Below are 19,960 nucleotides of genomic sequence, written 5' to 3'. Positions count from 1 at the left end.
GGGTTAGATGTGTTAACAATATTGTACTTACGTTAAAGAAAGCATCCTTATGTTTCAGAGATACCTACTGAAGTATTTATGGATAAAATGGTATGAAACCTGGGAACTATAATGTGGGAGAAATGCTTGTGGGTATAGATGAAACATGATCAGCCATATGCTGATAACTGTTGAAGGTGGGCAATAAATACATGGAGGCTTACTCTACTATTGTATTTTTGGACATATTAAAAAATAGTAATAAAAAGCTTTTTTAAATTTATCTTTACTTAAAATCTAGGCATGAGCAACAATAAAAATGTACCTTTAAATCAGTCTCCCCAAGGAAAAATGCTAAAGATGGGTGCTGAGGCCCTATATATTAGTGAGGTAGTAACTATGGGCTGAGGAGAGCTTAGCTGCAGCTACTGAAGACTGATTGATAGCTTACTCCCTTCTGGATACTAATCATCATTATCATAAAGATCAAACTGAAAATCTTACACAGCAGTGATATCCTGCATTCAGAAAAATACTTTGGTCCATAACCAAATCTTGGCAGGTAGACACATGGTAAAATCAACATAGCAAATAACTGTACTTCCTTCAGGGCTATCTAAGACCACGTCTCACAGCTGATATTAAAATTGGCAAAACAGGGACCTCCCTGGTGGTCCAGTGGTAAAGAATCCGCCTTCCAATGCAGGGGATGTGGGTTTAATCCCTGGTCAGGGAACTAAGATCCCACATGCCACAGGGCAACTAAGCCCATGCACCACAACTACTGAGCTCTCGCACCTCAACTAGACAGCCCACATGCCACAACTACAGAGCCCACGCACCCTGGAGCCCACGCACCACAACTAGAGAGAGAAAACCCGTGTGCCACACCTAGAGAGAGAAAACCCGCGCGCCGTAACAAAGAGACCACACGCCGTAACGAAAAGATCCCGCATGCCCCAACAAAAATCCCGTGTGCCCCAATTAAGACCCAAAACAGCCAAAACAATAAGGAAAATAAATATTCAAAAATAAAATAAAATAGGCAAAACAAATCAAGACAATATCTTTGACTACAAAGTAATTTCCAAACATTTTGTAATAATCAATACATATTTACTCTATCCTGGCCTTTAAAAGAGTAACAATTTTACTATTAATCTTGCAGTTCTGAAGCAGTAAATAATAAAACTCATTTTCTTTTGCTTAAACCCAGAAGCAGTCAATTCACTCATGTTTTTAAGAGGAATTAAGAATAAACATTGCCAAAATAAACCAGTTTCATAAGCAAAGTAAAACTGTTCAATGACTAGATCACTGTTAGATATTAACACTCTAAAAATTCATAAGACTGTAATAAACATTGCTAAGATGGATTTAACCTTCTAAGACAAGGAGAGGTTTAACATGCAAAACCTCTTTTTAATAAGCACAGAGCCAAATAAAGAGCCATTTTTATCTTGTTTTTGGAACTAAATGGGCCATAATACTCTACTACTCCAACAAAAGTCTTCCATTTTCTTCTTCTCAGTTAGACACAATTCTTTCTTTTTCTATAGGGTATTTTAAGCACCTAGGTCAAGTCATTCTGTATCACAGTTTATAAGACATTTCTTTTGCTATTTTAAATATTGTACCATAGTGATTCCTAAAGAGTGTCTCATCTACTTCTCCCAAAATTTTCTCTTGTCTTTCCTTTAATGCTTTGTCCTCCTTCCATATGACAGTCTTCACTGATTACTCCTGGCTTCCTTCTCTTCTATGCTTCTTGGGCTCAGCTTTTATACCAGTAGCAACCAATCAGAATTGATTTATTCTGATCAGCAAACTGTCAGATTAACACATTTTGTAGACAACTAACTGCCGCTGGTGCCACAGCTTCCACCTATGACATGAGTATGCTTAAGGGTCTCAGTTTTCTGAAAGTCTTTCTAATCAAAACCTGATTTCAATTAACATAACCAAATTACTTTATGACAAATAAGACTTCAATTCTCATTAAAAGCTTTTAAGCTAAATACCTTACGTTAATAAAAAGGAAGAAAATTTCAGCTCCATCTTTCTACATACCATAGACAGATTTCCCAAGAACCCTGAAGACTGTGTAAGCCGAGGAGACCTCCCTCCAGTTCCAAGAATGCAGAAAACATCTGGCTGCCTTAGTAAGCTTCGGTTTGTTGGAGTAACTACTAGGAAGAGGTTAGTAAAAAGAATTCGAAATGAGTGAGCCTTGATCATGGAAGAAAACAAGCAAACAAACAATAAAGAATAATTTTCACTTTTCAATTATTTAGATTCTAACCAAATAAATACTTTCAATATTAACATTTCCATCATATGAAGATTCAACTTATTTTTCTAAACATGAATTTTTGGTACTACTGAGCCCACCAAGAAAAACTTTACTGCAAACAGAGATGATTTCATTATAGCACAACTGAGCATAAAAAAAGGGACACAAATGAGTCCATGAATTTGCCAAATTCTAATTTTATAAAGCATACTATAGTATAGAGGACATGGGCCCCGGAGTAAGCAGATTATGGTTCGAATTTTGGTTCCATTACTTACATACTTACCTAGCTATGTTATCTGGGTTAATCAACTTCTCTAAGTCTCACATTCAGTCTTGGCAAAATAGAGATAATACCTATGTCATAGTTAGTATGCATTTATGTAAAGAACAGTGACTTACACATGGTAAGAGTTCAACAAATAGTAACTGCAATCATTATTATTTGTTCTTAATTAGAGATAATTTATAAAATATAATATATATTATGGTATTAGTTGCTATTATTATTATCATTATTAAATGCTTTAAAAGCAAAAAAAAAAATCTTACAAGGTTGTCTAAATGAGCTGGGAGTTCGGGGGATAACCTGGTTTCTTGGTGTAGTATTAGCAAAAATTTCATCTTGGGATGCCCGAACTACAGGAAAAGTTAAGAAAAGTTTTTCATGTAGAAAAGACACCATCAAAGATAGAGTGAACCATATTTACACTATACAAAATATGTGAATACATTTTTCAAGGGCAAAGTATCTTATGGCTACCACATTTTCTATGCAAAGAGTAAATAATTCCCTCTCCCCTTTAAATTCTCAGTTATCAGTCTTAGGTTACTACACATTGAACTAAAAGTTGTTAGTCAGATTTCAAATAATAAAAAAAATCTAATCTCAGCAGAAGCTAACCACAGTATGATGGTTAGCAGTAAAATGGAACATCCTTATTTTCAGGGAAACATGAATCTCACTGAATTTCAGCATTATACTTACAAAATAACACATCTGGGAAGTTTAAAAAAAAAACAAACCTAAAACTAATGTCCATAGCATTTTATTATTATAGCTAGTGTTTAATATCTCTCATAAAAAGAAAAGTCTATAATCCTGATTCCGAACATGTTGCAATTTTTATAATCATGCTTAAAATGCAAAGGATACTTAAAACTCTTTTTTGAGCACTCTGTTTTCGTGCAGTCCGAGTCACCTCTGCCTCCCGGATCACAGGAGATGCCATCTCTCCAAAGCCACTCCTAAAATGGCATAATCAAGCTCATGTGAATGAAATGAGAATGTAGCATTTGCAAAAAAATTTTATCATCATGATTGGACCAAAGAATCCTAAGTCAGTCAAGATGCAGATCATCCCAGTAGCCAAGTCTTTGATATTTTTGTTGACAATGCCCCTATGGCTCCAAATCCTGCTTATCCCTCAAAGTCCTGCTCAAATTTTACTTGCACAAAGACTTCTATGACTTTCTAATACTTACTTGTTATTTTCTCCTATGGAATTATTTTAACACGTGGAATCTAAATCTATATTATAACACTGTTTTAGATAACTGCTTCATGAAGGTAAACCTTTCCTCTTTGGATTGAGGTCCCTAAAACTGCAGGAACTCTTAAAAGGATCTTCTGTAGTTTCCAAAATACTTCAAACCATGGATACCACTATTTAAGTTGGTGACTTGGGAGGCTAAGTAAAAAAGAAATCTAGTAAATTGGAGAGAAATGATCCTTCAAGTTTTTTCTCCCCAGACTACACTAAGGGTGTCTCCTGTCTCAGTACTACTGTAGTCACAATGCCCCTGTCATTCTCTGCCCAAAGTCTAGAAAATAAATTGTGTGAATTAAGAGGCCTGTATCTTAAGACAAGAATTTAATATGCATTTCCTCCACTTGAAAATCTTCAGATAGCTATCTCTGGCCTACAGAATCAAGTCCAAATTTCCTAGCATGGTTTTTACAATCTGACCCCAGCTTACCAGTTCAGCCTTATATTCAGCCAAAACATCACTCCATACAAACATACACTGCACGTGACCATTCAGCTACGCTTTCATATCCTTACACCTTTGTACATGTTGCTTCTTTTACAGAGGCCTACATTTGCCCCCTTGGTCTACCTGGTGAATACTTACTCATCAAACAGCCTCCTGGAGTCTAGAGACACACAGATCCAGGTTGGCAACTTGGTTCTTCTATTTGTTAGCTTCCTAACTGACCAAGTTCCTTAACCTTTTTTAGCCCCAATGTTAGGTGTAAAAAGAGGATCACAGTAGCTATCCTCACAGGATTGTTAGAAAGATTAAATTAGCTAATAATATATTTAAAGCGTTTAAGTTACTCAGTGTAGGCTACTGCTACTATTCAAACACCAACTAGAAAGTATTCTCCTTTGAGAGGTCTTCCTGATACCTCCCATGACAGGGAGACTTCATTGCTCCCCATTTCTTTTCCCACAGAGCAGTACAAAACACTTATCACTCCGTACTGCTCGGCTGTCTCCTCCACTACACATTCCCCCGAGGCCAAGAACCTTGAATAACTCATCTTTAACGCAGATGTCTGGCATAGTGCCAGGGTCATAGAAAGAACTCAATAACTATCTGGTGCTGGAACCTGTAATCAGAAAGTCTGGGCTGAGATCCCTGTTCCATCACTGACTGGCTCTGTGATCTACGGCAGGTCACTCAGCATCTCGAATGCCGGGCCACCTCCTACCTCGCCCAACCCAGGAGAGAAAAATGTTGCACCAAAGTGAGTAGATGGCAGAGCCGCCGTGGGAACCAGGAGATTATCATTAGCCGTATCCCTTCCCGACCCAAGCGGCCTTTCTCCCATCAGCTGCAGTCCCCCCAGCCCGGAAAAGGAGTCCTAGGGTCAGCACCCGGGCCCTCGTCGGCTTCCTCTGGGAGTCGGATTTCACCTGTTTCGTTCCTCCAACACCCTGGAGGGACAAGTGTCCGGGCTCGGCCGTCACCACCAGAACTGACCTGTCCATGGCTATAGCCTTCTCCCACCGAGAACCTTGCAAACTCAGTCCCAGCTTAACCGCCGCGCTTCAGCCTTCCCACTCTCCGGAAGCAAATCCTTTGACCCGGAAGCACGTCATCGCAAAGCCGCTGTAGAAAAAAGACGCGAGAGGCGGGAGGGGAGAAGGAACAACTTTCCCATTCGGCGCATGCGCAACTTCTTCAGCCCGCCGCCGTTTGTCCGGTCTGCGCAGGAGCAAAGGTGTGCCGGCGGTTGACGTCACTGGGCGGGGCGGGGCAGGACCGGGGCGGGGCAGGAGCGTTTCGCCTCGCTGTGCGGCCGCCCCTTTGCTTGACTGGCATTTATGGGCGTGGTCCAGGCGCCTGGATTATCCTGCTGGGATACTTGACGTATATTGATAGTCTAGAAAAATGTGAAGTCATTTCCTGGTATTCTCTGTCAGAAACAGCCTGGACCTGGAATTCTGACGTGCAGTCTCTGCGCTACACCTCGGGGGTCCCTGTCTCTCTCTTACTGTACTCACCTTGTTTGAACTGTAGTGTAAACCCCCTACAGTTTTTGAAATTGTTTTCCATAATGGCTATTTGTTCTTTACTTGGTATTTTTCCCTATTAAGGAGAAAAGATCACCTGTCTTAAAAAAGCATAAAAGATGTTGGTATTGCCCTCTATTTCAAAGTGCAGGATAGGCAAAAATAATATTCTGGCCCTGAAGGAATCAGTCGAAGTTTTGCCTTAGGCATTTACATTCCACTCTAATCCTGGGAAATGTCATTCTAGGAAGGCTTCTTCATAGCTAATTTCTGCTGAGACGACGTGGGGTTTTGAAGAAACGTGGCTTTGGGCTCCATCTAGGCTCGAAACCCCTGCGCTGCAGATTCCTCATCTGTAGAACAGAGGTAACGTCTTTATCGAAGAGTTGTTGGGAGGATTAAAACAAAATGTCAGGACCTCCCTGGTGGCGCAGTGGTTGAGAGTCCGTCTGCCAATGCAAGTAACACGGGTTCGTGCCCCGGTGCGGGAAGATCCCACATACCGTGGAGCAGCTGGGCCCGTGAGCCATGGCCGCTGAGCCTGCGTGTCCAGAGCCTGTGTGCCACAATGAGAGAAGCCACAACAGTGAGAGGCCCACGTACCGCAAAAAATTTTTTAAAAACCGAGATGTCAGATGTGCACTGCACATAGTACTCATCGAAATGTTAATTTTCTCCTCCTCCAATAACTACTTGGGTCTCACCCTAGTGCTCTCTCATTTTACCCATATCCTAATTTTCTTGTACAGAAGAACACTTTTCTCTTATGGAAAATGAAATGTGGTCTTAATGGTTTTTGTCAGTGCCAGAGGCAGGTTTATTCAAAGTATGAGCCAGTGTTTCAGGTTCTTGCCATGTGTCCCCTGGCAAGTGAATTCCAAAGCGTTTTATTCATGTAATGTACTTGAAGTGATTGACCTTAAGGCACACAATAAAAGTGAAGAGCAGCTTTGGGCAAAGGATTAGCTTAGTGTTCAGTTCATATGCAAAGAGGGAACACTTGTTAAAAAGTGCACTGGGGTTCACTTTTGAAACAATCGACTAGTAGGCATATACACCATACCGAAACTGCACAACTCGGATGGAATTCGAACCCAGCCAGAACTCAGACTGGGACTTGAACCCACTTTTTTTTTTTTTTTTTTTCCGGTATGCGGGCCTCTCACTGTTGTGGCCTCTCCCGTTGCGGAGCACAGGCTCCGGACGCGCAGGCCCAGCGGCCATGGCTCACGGGCCCAGCCGCTCCGCAGCATGTGGGATCCTCCCGGACCGGGGCACAAACTCGTGTCCCCTGCATCGCCAGGCGGACTCTCAACCACTGCGCCACCAGGGAAGCCCTTGAACCCACTTTTAATTGAAATCCGACACCTGGTCTCAGGACTTAATGAAGCTCAGGGTCTTTATGTCTCGTTACAGAAAGAATTCAGTGAGAGACAAAGTGATAGGTAAGGAGTGGATTTATTTAGAGAGAGACACATTCCATAAACAGAATGCAGTCCACCTCAAAAGGCGAGAGTGAGCCCCGAAATATGGGGTGGTTAGTTTATGACTGAGTAATTTCATAGGCTAACAAGTGGGAGGATTATTCCAACTATTTTGGGGAAGGGACGGGGATTTTCAGGAACTGGGCCACGGCCCATTTTTTGGCCTTTTATGGTAGGCCTGGAAACTGTCATGGCATCTGTGGGTGTGTCATTTAGATGCTAATGTATTACAATTACAATGAGTGTATGAGACTGAAGGTCTACTGGAAGTTGAATCTTCTGCCATCTTGGACCTAGTTGGTTCTAACCAGTTTATGTCTTGTCCTCAATGGTTAGGCATTCTTTTAATGTGCCCTGCCCCCTTCCTTTCTGTTTCAGTTTTATGCCACTACATTTTGGGGTGGCTTGTTATGTAGCAATAGATAACTGGAACAAGTGGGACCAGACTATAACACTGTTTTATAAATGCTTTTTCACTTAACAGTATGAACATTTTAATTATATCAAATATTTTTCAACTGCAACATTGTTAATTTAGCCAAATATTTTGAAAGAGGAAACTTTGTCTCTATTTACACTGACAATGCAACTTAACACAGTCTGACTTCAACCCTCACTGCTAAAAGAAAACTGCTCCAAACAAGGTCACCAATGCTCTCTTTGTCAGTAAAAGTCTGTGTTTCATCTCTCATCATCTTGGGTGCATTTGACACTGCAGACCACTCTCTTCTCTGCCACAGTCCTGTCCCTAGGTCTCATGACTTTCCTCATGAACTTTTTAAAGTCTTCTCTGGCTTCTCTTGACTAGTCTCCTATGTGGGCTTTTGAAATCTGCCTTTCCCTTAAATGTTAATTCATTTTCTCCAGAATTCTGACCTAAGCTCTCTTTTCTTCAACTCTGCACTATCCTCAGGCTTTAAACTACCAACTCTTTCCTCCCAGATTCCCAATCTATAGTTCTAGCCCATATCTTGCTTTTGTATTCCAGACTCATACATCCAATTGCTTACTGGGCATGTCCACTTTGAGGATACAGAGTATCTGAAATTTAACATGTTCGAATTCTAAAACAGCAGTTTTCTTCTTTGAGCTCAAAACATTGCAAACATGCTATTAAAATTTCATAATATTCTTTTTATCTAAAGAAGTAGAATTACAGTAAGATTAAGTAATTTACTTCAGGTCATGGACTTGAGCTAAACTGAATCACAAGCCAAAAGTATAGTAAATAACATGAATCATGAATTAAATACAAATACCAGTTTTTGGCTGAACCAAAACCACATGTAGGTTTTAAGACCTAGCTTGGCTCAGGAGACAATATTGCCTGGCCTGTTAAGAGCAGTCTTGGGAATCAGGTTTCCCAGGTTTAAATCTCAGTTCTGCAGTTTATCAGCTATTTAACTATTCTAAACCTCACCTCTATAAATGAAAATATTCTCTTAGGGTAATTGTGAGGACTAAATACAAAAATAGCAATAGAGCAAAGTGGTCAAAAGCTCAGACTTGAGAGTTGGATTGACTTGGGTTACATCCTAGCTCCACCACATACCAGCTACATGACCTTGGGTGCAAGTGTGTGCCTCAGTTTATTCTTTTTGGGTGTAATAATAGTATGAAATCATAAAGTTGTTAGGAGGATTTAGTGAGTTAATATGTGTAAAGCCTTAGAATAGTACCAGGCATTAAATGTGTGGCATATTATACATGCTCAAAAATTATCTTATTCTTACAATAATTATCAGTTCATTTTGCAACATCAAACTTAAGACATAGAGAAAGAGACATTAGTAATATAGATTGAATTGAACTAATTCCAATCCTTATTTTTCACCTCTGATGCAGAAGCATTTTTCCCTGTTTATATAAAGATCTCAAAATAACTAATACTTTATATTGATAAATATAAATATAATTGCAAAGTCTCCTTTTGTTCTCCATATAAAGTAGCTCAGTGGTTATAATCCTGAAGAATCCTTTATTCAACCATTCACAAATAATTATCAAGTGTCAATTATGTACCAGGCACTGTGCTTGTAGCTGGGAGATATTGACTGGGGAAAAGGACATTTGCTGATTAAAAAAAAAACAAACATGTAAACTTACCTATTCAAATATACATAATTGATCGCAAACTTGGAATACATAAATATTTTAGATCACCATTATAGTCACCAAATAAAATTTGGCGTTTTTTTTTTTTTCCTTTGGTCGTGCTGTGGCTTGTGAGATCTTAAGTCCCTGTGGAGTCAACCAATGGACCTCCAGGGAATTCCTTGGCCATTATTTTCTTAAAATATTCTTACTTAAAACCTGTTATGAGGTAAAACCGTTAGATCTCGTAAATTGATATTAGGGCTTGATTGGCAATGTTTTATTCTTTTTCTTTTCCTTTTTGATGTCGACCAGCTCTTTCAGCTCTTTCATTTATTTATTTTAAAAAATTGTGATGACATATATATCACATAAAATTTACCATTTTAGCCATTTCCACGCGTGCAGTTCAGTGGCATTAGGTACATTTCACATTATTGTGCAAGGAAATATTTTAGCCTTAAACATAGAAACCAAATTATAAACCAAAATAAATCCAAAATTATTTTTTATTTAATTTGGCTTCCTGCTCAAGATGCATCAGATCTTGGTAGTCAGAATAAAATGCTGACACACATTTCATGCATAAGTAGCAGTGATATTGTAAAGCAGTTATACATCAGTGATGGGAAGGAAAACAGAGCTTTGAATGGATTTTAGGGGGAATCTGCAAGATATGAGTTTGGTCCGGAGAGATCAGGGAGCAAAAATGATAGAAAAAGTGTTAAATTTCAAGAAGAAGAAGCTCATGAATCAGGGGAGTAAAAAAATATTTAAGTGTGGAGCGTAAACCTTGTGTGCCCTCGAAGATTCAGATGTGTTATCGGAACCTCACATATAGGAGAAATGCTGATGGAAGGACTCCCTGAGACATTGATAGAAGTCTAGGAAAGGATGTGGTCGTGGTGGTGATAGCACGAAGCTATTGATTGAGTACATTATGTCTTTTCCGATATGACATTTTTTGCCGGGGGTGGGGTGGGGTTAGTATCTGGTTTGAAGGAAAATGCTTTACCTTGAGGTCAAATGGGGTCAAAGTTTAAATACGGAGCCTAGTTGACCCTTGTGTGTCTATCTTGCCTGTAAAGCAGAGAGTGTAGTGTAGTGTAGTGTGGTGGGTAGGGTCTTGTCAGTTCATATTTGATGAGTTATTTCACCTCTTTACACTTCAGTTTCCTCTTCTGCAAAACTGAGATAAGAGTACTGTCCTCAGAAGTTTGTACTCGTGATTAAATATTATTTATGTAGCAATTTTTTTTTTTTACATCTTTATTGGAGTATAATTATGTAGCAATTTGAGAGGTGACACAGAACACAGACTCCTTGGGTTGAATCCTGGCTCCTCCACTTACTCAGTGGAGCCTTGAACAAACTACCTCTCTGTTTCCGTATAACATAAATGATAGTACTTACCTGAGAAATTTATCGTGAGGATTAAATGAGTTTACACAGACAAATCACTTAGAACAGCGTTTGGTCTATAATAATAAACATAGACTAATATTATAATGCACCACGTATAGTAAATATTTAGTATGTGTTTGCTCTTTTGTTCAGCTCCAAGAAGACAGGGACCATATCTGTTTTATTCATCTCTACCTTTTGTCACTTTGTAGGTGCTCAAATTTTTTTGAATGAGTGGGTCATTTCCAATCAATACAACTGCATTCAATTCCTCAACAAATATTCTAATAAGAATATCTACATTTATATACTCAGACTGAATTTATTTTCATTTATATTATATTCTATCATATACAGATACCTCACAGTACTCTCTACCACTTCAAAAGAGTTGTCATCTCAGTCTTGTGGAGCTTAAAAACAGGAAGAACTCTTGAATAATTTATATGTTATAGCTTCTCCTCTTAATCCTTTCAAATTTTGTTCAATGTGAAGAGGAAAACAGAATGGTGAAATGTAAAACTTCATAATTTCAAGTTACTCTGTTATTGCTAAATTGTGATTTAAACAGTGATGTCTGGGAGATTTCTAACATGAAATCATAAATATGTTATTGCTTATTAGAATTCTGACAGTAAGGGTGAGCTCAATACAGTTTTCACTGCAGCTTGTGCTTCTAGTGTTGAAAGCATAGAGCAGTCAGTGACATTTTTAAGGTGGTAGTGAATTTGCTGACAAAAAGTTTGCTGGACAAATAAATCAATGGCAGTGACTCTTTACAGACATCTTAGGCGTCATCAATAGTGAACATGATCTTGGGGGCGATCAAAAAACTAAAATCGTTAATCCCTGTTGATACAGGACATGCTCCAGCTAAACGAAACTATTATTGCAGCTTCTGCATTTTGCTTTGCTGTTTTCGCATACTTCTCTGCTTGGCATAGAAATGCTGTAAATCAAATACGCACTCGCATTCCTGATGAATGATTTCTTAGGGCCTTTGAGACAGCATTGCTTTGTTCTCTTTTCTCTAAATAGCATGATTTATACTCTACTTAGCTTTTAATATGAAGAGAAGGTAGCTAGCATGAACCTGACCCCATAAATTCGACTGGCTAAGAAAAGTCACATTAAAAATTGCTTTTCTTATAACGGTCTTACTTCTGACTGAGCCCTCATCCTCCCTGGTTTGGTGGGTTGAAGGCAGGAAATTCAACCTCACACATCACAGAGGGTCTTTCCTCTTCTCTAGGGTTTGCATATGAATCCATGCGGTGGCTTCTATGGTGCTAAGAACACAGATAATGGCATTCAGCCTTCAGTCCACTTTACCAAATGCAGGTCATTGTCCAGGTCTCTGTGTCTGACAGTCAGAAAGATGCTGCATACCCAGTGAGTTGGAAGAGGGTAGGGAGGGGTTAAAAGAACACAGCGAAAACAAACACATCATTATCTAAATGAAAACCTTTTCAGAAACAATATAACAAGTAATTTAAAAACTTGAATGGATCCCATATATGTACAGTTATCTTTTTCTGTAAGTAAATATCTTCTAATTAGATCATCTATGAAAATGTATGCTATAAATCTGTTAACAACAACACAATTTTCAAGAGGTTATTTATTTATTTATTTATTGGCCATGCTGTGCGGCATGCGGAATCTTAGTTCCCCAACCAGGGGTCCAACCTGTGTCCCCTGCATTGGGAGTGCAGAGTCTTAACCACTGGACCGCCAGGGAAGCCCCAAGGGGTTATTTTAATGATTGAAAATGTAGTATATTTAGTTTGTAAATACTTTGAGGATATTTTGAGCTACATATTGACATATAAGAGCCAACTATGCAGGTTCTATAAATAGAAGAGCATTTAAAAGCATAAAATGATATAATGTAAGTATTGGCAGTGCACTATAATGCCAAGAAAAACCTGCGTCTGTCTTGAACACTGCCCTTGAAACTTGTTAGGAAGCTGGAGTCTGTGCCGTGAAAGGGCATTAGGTACGTCTGTGCTTAGAAATCTGTCCTGGCTTCCTATTTGCAATTTTTAAAAGATTGAGTTTAATCTCAGGAAACTGCCTGCCATCCTAGGGGAGTCCTTCTGCTTCTTTGTCCTTCACAAGATCAACTGAAGTTCTTCAGCTGTGTAAGAAGATTGAATTTCAGGTAACAGAAGAAAGTTAAACTCCTTTTGCTTTTTGAATGATGACTTATTTTTTTCTGATTTAGCTATGAAGTTATTACTTAATTACTTAATTTTTTAAAAAATTATTTTTTACTTAAAGATAGCATAAGAATGTTAGGGAAAAAGAAATAATTCAAAAGTCATCCATATTACTATGGCTAGGACAGTTATTTTTGTTATAGCACATTATTCCCCCATATGTTGATATTCATATTTTACATATAGCAATGAGATTCATATAGCTTTTAAAATTTATATTCCAGAAACTGTTATTTACTTGACACTGACAATGAGGAATTCTCTATGCCTTTATGATCCTGTTTTGTTTTCCCACAGCTGTATTTTTGCTATTCTTCCCTTATCTACTCAGATCCCCCTAACTCTAACTTCCTCAACCCTCCCCTCCTCTAAAACCATGTTAACAACCTGGGATGTATTTTTCAGTACCTTTCCCAGGCTCATGTAACACACACACACAAACGTAACACAATCCTTCCATGTATTTTGCTTTGTTCACTTTAAATACCTCATAGAAATCCCTCTAAATCAACCATTAAAAATCAAACTTGGACTGCCCTGGTGGCGCAGTGGTTAACAATCGCCTGCCAGTGCAGGGGACACGGGTTCGAGCCCTCGTCTGGGAAGATCCCACATACCGCGGAGCAACTAAGCCTGTGCGCCACAACTACTGAGCCTGTGCTCTAGAGCCTGTGAGACACAACTACTGAAGCCCACGTGCCTAGAGCCCGTGCTCCGCAACAAGAGAAGCCAGTGCAATGAGAAACCCTTGCACCGCAACAAAGAGTAGCCCCTGCTTGCAGCAACGAAGACCCAACGCAGCCAAAAATAAATAATTAATTAAAAAAAACAAAAATCAAACTTTTTTTTTTGCCTTGTAGGGTCTTAGTTTCCCGACCAGGGGTTGAACTCTGGCCTTCTGCAGTGAGAGCGGCAAGTCAACCACTGGACTGCCAGGGAATCCCCTCAAACTCATTTTTAATGGCTGCATAATATTCTATGTTATGAATGCATCATAATTTATTTAATCATTCTTTTGATGGTCATTCACCCTATTTCTGTTTTTCTACTACACTGTAGCAGTAAAGTACATATATATATATACTTTTATTTCTTTGGTGTAGCTATCAGGAGTAGGATATAGCTGGGTCAAATAAGCCCACTTTGACTTTCAATAGGTAATGGCAGATAGCAAATTAAAATTTTTGCTTACCAAAGGCTCTACAAGGCACATTTCCATCAGCAATATATGACTCTTTTCTTGCCCTCTAACCTCTCTTCTGGGCTTGTAGTGTTATCTCTTTGCAAATTTTCCCCGTGTGTTGGGTTCTTTGGTATATTGTTTTGCATCTCTCTGTCTACAAGTTAGTTTGAGCATTTTTTTTTTAATGTTTATGGGCCATTTGAATTTGCTCTCCTCGGAACTGCCTAGTAATATCTTTTGCCCATTTTTCTTTTGGATTGTTTCGTCTCAATTCTTAAGAACATTTTGTATTTTATAGATATTAACCCTATATATTTTGTTATATTTTCCCACATGAACTTTGTAATATATTTTGTCAAATTTTAAATCTATAAATTCTTTAATTTCATTATCTTAATTTAAATATATAAAATATTTTTAGTATATTTATTTATTGGCTGCTTCAGGTCTTAGTTGCAGCATGCAGGATCTTTCGTTGTGGTGTGTGGGCTCTTTGTTGTGGTGCACGGGCTCCTCTCTAGTTGTGGTGCGCGGGCTTAGTTGCCCCCTGGCACGTGGGATCTTAGTTCCCCAACCAGGGATCGAACTGGCGTCCCCTGCATTGCAAGACGGATTCTTAACCACTGGACCGACCACCAGGGAAGTCCCATAAATATATAAAATATTTTAATTAAAAAATAGCTTTTTAGTTTCTTAAATTGGCTAAGCAAGTCTCCCCTATCTCTAGACTACGCTTCCAGTCTCTTAGATTTCTTTTTGTTTTACTTTATATTTAATTTAAAAAATTTTATATGGAATTTGCTTTTTGTGCGATATAGGGGTTGCACTTTCATTTTCTTCAAATGGATAGCTAGTTGTGCCAGCATTTACTAAGAAACATTCTTTCTTACTGAAATACAACTTTGTCATATATTAATGTTATATACTAGAATCTACTTCTGGACTCAGTTCTACTCTACTAATTAATGTTATTTCTTTTAAAAAAATATTTATTTTTGGCTGTGTTGGGTCTCAGTCATGGCAGGCAGGCTCTTAGTTGTGGCACGTGGGCTTCTCTAGTTGTGTGCAGGCTCAGTAGTCCTGTGGTATGTGGGAGCTTAGTTCCCTGACCCGGGATCGAACCCGCGTTTGCTGCATTGGAAGGTGGATTCTTTACCACTGGAGGGCCAGGGAAGTCCCTTAATGTTATTTCTTCTTTCACTTGAACTTTAAGATCATTTAGTTCAATTTCAAAACTTCAGTTGAAATTCAAATTGGAATCATATTACATTAAAATGTTAACTTGGGGGAATAGATATTTTATATTGTCTTCCCATTCAAGAATATAGTTTGTTCAGATCTTGATTTATGTTCTTTAATGACTTTTTAGTAGCTCTTTCTTGTTTACTTTATTCCTTGAGACATTTATAATTTTTGTCTGTTACAATATTTACCCTCATATCAACTTTTAAGTGCTTATTGTGAATATAGAAAAAAAGCGCTATTGATTTTTGGCATATTTATTTTGTATCCAGCTACCTTCCTAAGTTCCTGAATAATTCTAATTGACTTTTTGAGCTTTTCAAGTATTTATTTATAATAACTTCCTTTTCTAGTGTTTATGTTTTATTCTATTGATTTAAGGCATCCATTAGCACTAATTGGGGACACTAATATCCCCTATTTCATAGCATCGTTTTGAAGGCTAAATAAAAACCTGTAAAGTGCTTAGAGCAGTGGGTGGCACATGGTAGGGGTCCAAGAAATAACTAATATTGTTATTACTTCTAAACTATCAGAGTTGATGAGTTCTTGAATCCCAAGTTTCTCATCAGAACATCATGCCAAAGAACAAGAATTCAGCTATCACTTGCTGGTTTTTCTTATTCTTTCAACATTCTGCATTTAAATTGGTTTTGGGGAGCATAGGTAACAGGTTTCTTAAGCTTTTATTTGTGATTCTCTCACCTTGATAGGATGACAGGAAAAGAGAGCAGAGAAATAGTCTATGTTTGGGGATGATTCCATAGATTGTTATTATGTAATAACAGATTAAAAAATAAAAATTGTTACATAATTATTTTATAACAACAATTTCTGGAATCATTATCATTCCACAGGTTACCTTCCTTTGGAAAAGAGATGTTATAGTCAAACTAGGTTTAAGGCTAGATACTGAATATGTTTTGGTTTAACTCATGGGGTGGTTTTGAATTTATTGTGTGCAGGTCAAGGAGACCTGTCACAAAATCTTTTGCTTCCTAGAATTTGTTACCTTTCTTCCTCGAAGTGAGATAAAGCAGTTGAGCCAATTGTGACTAATTCTACTGCTCCTCTCAGTGAGTTTCACAAGCAACTGAGCCAAGAAAAAAGTACTTCCTTATGATGTAATAGCCTCGGGGAGATGAACTCTAGGGTAGCTATAGCTCTCTTCCGGCAGACAGTGGGGCAGGGAGGTGACACTGTAAATTGTCTTCACTTTCCAGGGCTGACATGGTTTGACATTTTAGTTCTTACTTGGATGACAACCTGAGACCTGTCCTCTTTACCCTCCTTGAACAAGAACCTTGGCAGGGGGCCCAGGGCTAACTCTGTATCTGGATTAGCCACATCCTGCTAAGGAGAGGATGCCCTGCCCATCAGAATATCCTGTACTGGTTCAGAATGGAAGGATGAAGGGAGGGGTGATGGGTGCCTCTTCCTTCTTTAGTGCCATCCTCTATGACAGCACTGGTGGAATGAAATTAATGGCATGGTGGTAGCTAGCTAGTATCATCTCTTTGTTTCTGAACAAGTTAAGAGCTAGCTGTTAGGTGTTTGACATAGTAATTACCAGCTGGTCTAGCTTCTGCAGGAGCCCAAGATGCATTTCAAGAATCATGACTGTCTTTTAGTCTAATAAAATAGACTCTATGTCTCCAGTTAAAATCTTGCACAATCCAAGTCATGCTTTAGTGAAGTCAGAAAACCCAAAGGAATAAATGAACAAAGTGAGAACTTTTTCCAGAATAGTTCTGATAGAGAATGACTGAATCAACTTCTGGGAACTATAAGTTTGTATCTTAAACACATAAACCCCACAGATGGTTACTGTCCCCTTTTACCATTACTTCAAATAGTTACCAGAAATAAGGAACAGATAAGGCCTATCTGGAGAAGGTTCAAATTCATTTTTGAGAAACCTCACAGAAACCTAATGCAGGATGTACTAAAAAATATAAAACCCCCAAATCCCACTGGGTTGAATTAATCCCTTATTTGCTTGAGTGTTCAATGTACTTTATTCCAACCAAATGAATTTTTATCATTTAATTCTTGTGCCCATCCATTGCTCCCATTTCTAAAAACAAAGAAAGGAAGGCAGTAAATGAAACATGCAATTCAGTGCAGAGATTGAATAAAATCTAACTCATGACACTGGTTTCAGAAGCACTCATTTTCTTCTAATATGAATCATGTATGTCTGACTGAAGGTGAGGGGGTGAGGTGGAGGCAAAACCCTTTTTGTTGTGTCTAGAAATGAAAAGCAGAGAAAATAAAGTTTACTATTTATCACTCCTAAAAGTCAGTCAGTAGAAGGGGGCAATTTCTGTCATCGCTGAATACTATAAAATGTCGGGTAGAATGGATGTGTGCTAACCCAAGTGGAAGGTAATTCAGTGGGATAATGATTAACAGCATTTCATGGACACTATGTTGGTTCTGGAATTGTGGAACTAGCCCAGACTGGACCTCTTATTGATTCATGAGGGTCTCCTCTGACTTTAGGTTTCCCTTAGAAGGATCTCTGCAGAGTACCTTAATTCTGGGGCTTTCCTAGGCGGGATCTCTCTAGGGAGACCCTTAGGTCTGCTGATTCAATTTGGCATGTTTCGGATTATCCTAGGGTAGACCCATGCTGGTCTTTGTTACTGCACAATTAGTAAAACGCTGTGTAGTAGGTTGATAATGGCTTCCAAAGATATGTTCCCATCCTAATCCCCAAACCTGTGAATGTTACCTCATTTGAAAAAAGGGTCTTTTCAGGTGTGATTAAGGATCTTGAGATTATCCTGGATTATCCGGCTGTGCCCTAAATGCCAACATAAATGTCCTTAAAAGACAGATGAGACACAGAGGCGATATGAAGATGGAGGCAGTTTGGAGTGATTGCGGCCTAATGCCCAGGAATGCTGGCAGCAAGGAATGACTTCTCTCTTGGAACCGCTAGAGGGAGCGAGGCCTCACCAACACTTTGATTTTGGACTTCTGGCCTCCAGAACCGTCACAGAAAGTTTGTTGCTTTAAGTCACCAAATTTGTGGTAATTTGTTATAGTAGCCCTAGGAACTAACACATACTGCTTAGCTAGGACACCAATGTCTTTTTAGAAAATAACAGAAACAAGTCGACAACATATGAGAACCCACTTAATAAATAATAATTTACCACCCTAATGCATTTTTGCGGGTAAAACACCAAAGTGCCATTTAAAAGAGGAACAAACATGTTTATATCATTGGAAATGCAGGTGGAGAAATATTTCAATGACATGTATTTGAAAGATGCCTTGGGGACGTGGTACAACTGAATTTGAAAAGAAGTTTGTCAATACTGGCTCTGAAACAGACTTTATACAGGCATACCTCACTTTATTACAATTAGCAGATTACTGTGTTTTTAACAAACTGAAAGTTTGTGGCAACCCTGCAGCAAGCAAGCCTACTGGCACCATTTTTCCTACAGCATTTGCTCACTTCGTGTCTTGGTGTCACATTTTGGTAGTTCTTGCAATATTTCAAACTTTTTCATTATTATTATATTTGTTATGGCAATCTGTGATCAGTGATCTTTGATGTTACTACTTTGTTTGGGGTGCCACAAATCATGCCCATATAAGGCCTCGAACTTAATAAATGTTGTGTGTCTTCTGACTGTTTCACTGATTGGCCATTCCTGTCTTGCCCTTCCCATTCCCTGAGACACAACAGTATTGAAATTAGGCCAATTAATAACCCTACAATGGCCTCTAAGTGTTCAACTGAAAGAATGTGTTGCATGTCTCTCACTTTAAAAGCCAGAAATGATTAAGCTTAGTGAGGAAGGCATGTCCAAAGCCTCTTGTACCAGATAGGCAAATTGTGAGTGCTAAGGAAATTAAAAGTGCTACTCCAACGAACACACAAATGATAAGAAAATTAAACAGCCTTATTGCTGATATGGAGAAAGTTGCAATGGTCTGGATACAAGATTAAACCACCCACAACATGCCCTTGAAACAAAACCTAATCCAGAGCAAAGCTCTAACTCTCTTCAATTCTAAGACGGCTGAGAGAGGTGAAGAAACTGCAGAAGAAAAGTTTGAAGCTGGCAGAGGTTGGTTCTTGAGATTTCAGAAGCCATCTGCATAACATACAAGTGCAACGTGAAGCAGCAAGTGCTAATGTAGAACCTGCAGCAAATTATCTAGAAGATCTAGCTAAGATAATTAATGAAGGTGGCTACACTAAACAACACATTTTCAATGTAGACAAAACAGTCTTCTATTGGAAGATGCCATCTAGGACTTTCATAGCTAGAGAGAAGTCAATGCTTGCCTTCAAAGCTTTAAAAGACAGGCCGACTCTCGTTAGGAGCTAATGCAGCTGGTGACTTGAAGTTGAAACCAATGCTTATTTACCATTCTGAAAATTCTAGGGCCCTTAAGAATTATGCTAAATCTACTCTGTGATCTATAAATAGAACAGTAAAGCCTGGATGACAGCACATCTGTTTACAACGCGGTTCACTGAGTATTTTCAGCCCACTGTTGAGACCTAC

General features: G+C 38.7%; 1 protein-coding gene across 3 annotated transcripts in view; it reads right to left on the bottom strand.

The window, feature by feature from the left end:
- The window catches only part of NUP107 (nucleoporin 107), a 44,551-nt gene extending 39,171 nt beyond the window's left edge, over positions 1 to 5,380 (bottom strand). Inside the window, exons 1-4 of one of the 3 annotated variants that reach the window (XM_029206428.1) lie at positions 5,264 to 5,380; positions 3,429 to 3,520; positions 2,825 to 2,911; positions 2,050 to 2,165 (exon numbers count right to left, since the gene is read on the bottom strand). In XM_029206428.1, the coding sequence (XP_029062261.1) occupies positions 2,050 to 2,165; positions 2,825 to 2,911; positions 3,429 to 3,520; positions 5,264 to 5,271 (303 nt within the window). In that variant the 5' untranslated portion in view covers positions 5,272 to 5,380. Of the gene's footprint in view, positions 1 to 2,049; positions 2,209 to 2,824; positions 2,912 to 3,428; positions 3,521 to 5,263 lie in introns of those variants that run through there. The other 2 variants (XM_029206427.1, XM_029206430.1) reach the window with 2 other exon arrangements.
- Positions 5,381 to 19,960: the final 14,580 nt, after the last annotated feature.

This window comes from Monodon monoceros, unplaced genomic scaffold (assembly GCF_005190385.1).
Source record: "Monodon monoceros isolate NGI ecotype Baffin Bay Population unplaced genomic scaffold, NGI_Narwhal_1 Super_Scaffold_6, whole genome shotgun sequence".
NCBI classification, from domain to species: Eukaryota; Metazoa; Chordata; class Mammalia; order Artiodactyla; family Monodontidae; genus Monodon; species Monodon monoceros.
The sequence above is the reverse complement of the archived record's forward strand: the minus strand, read 5'-3'. Positions and strand labels throughout refer to the sequence as shown.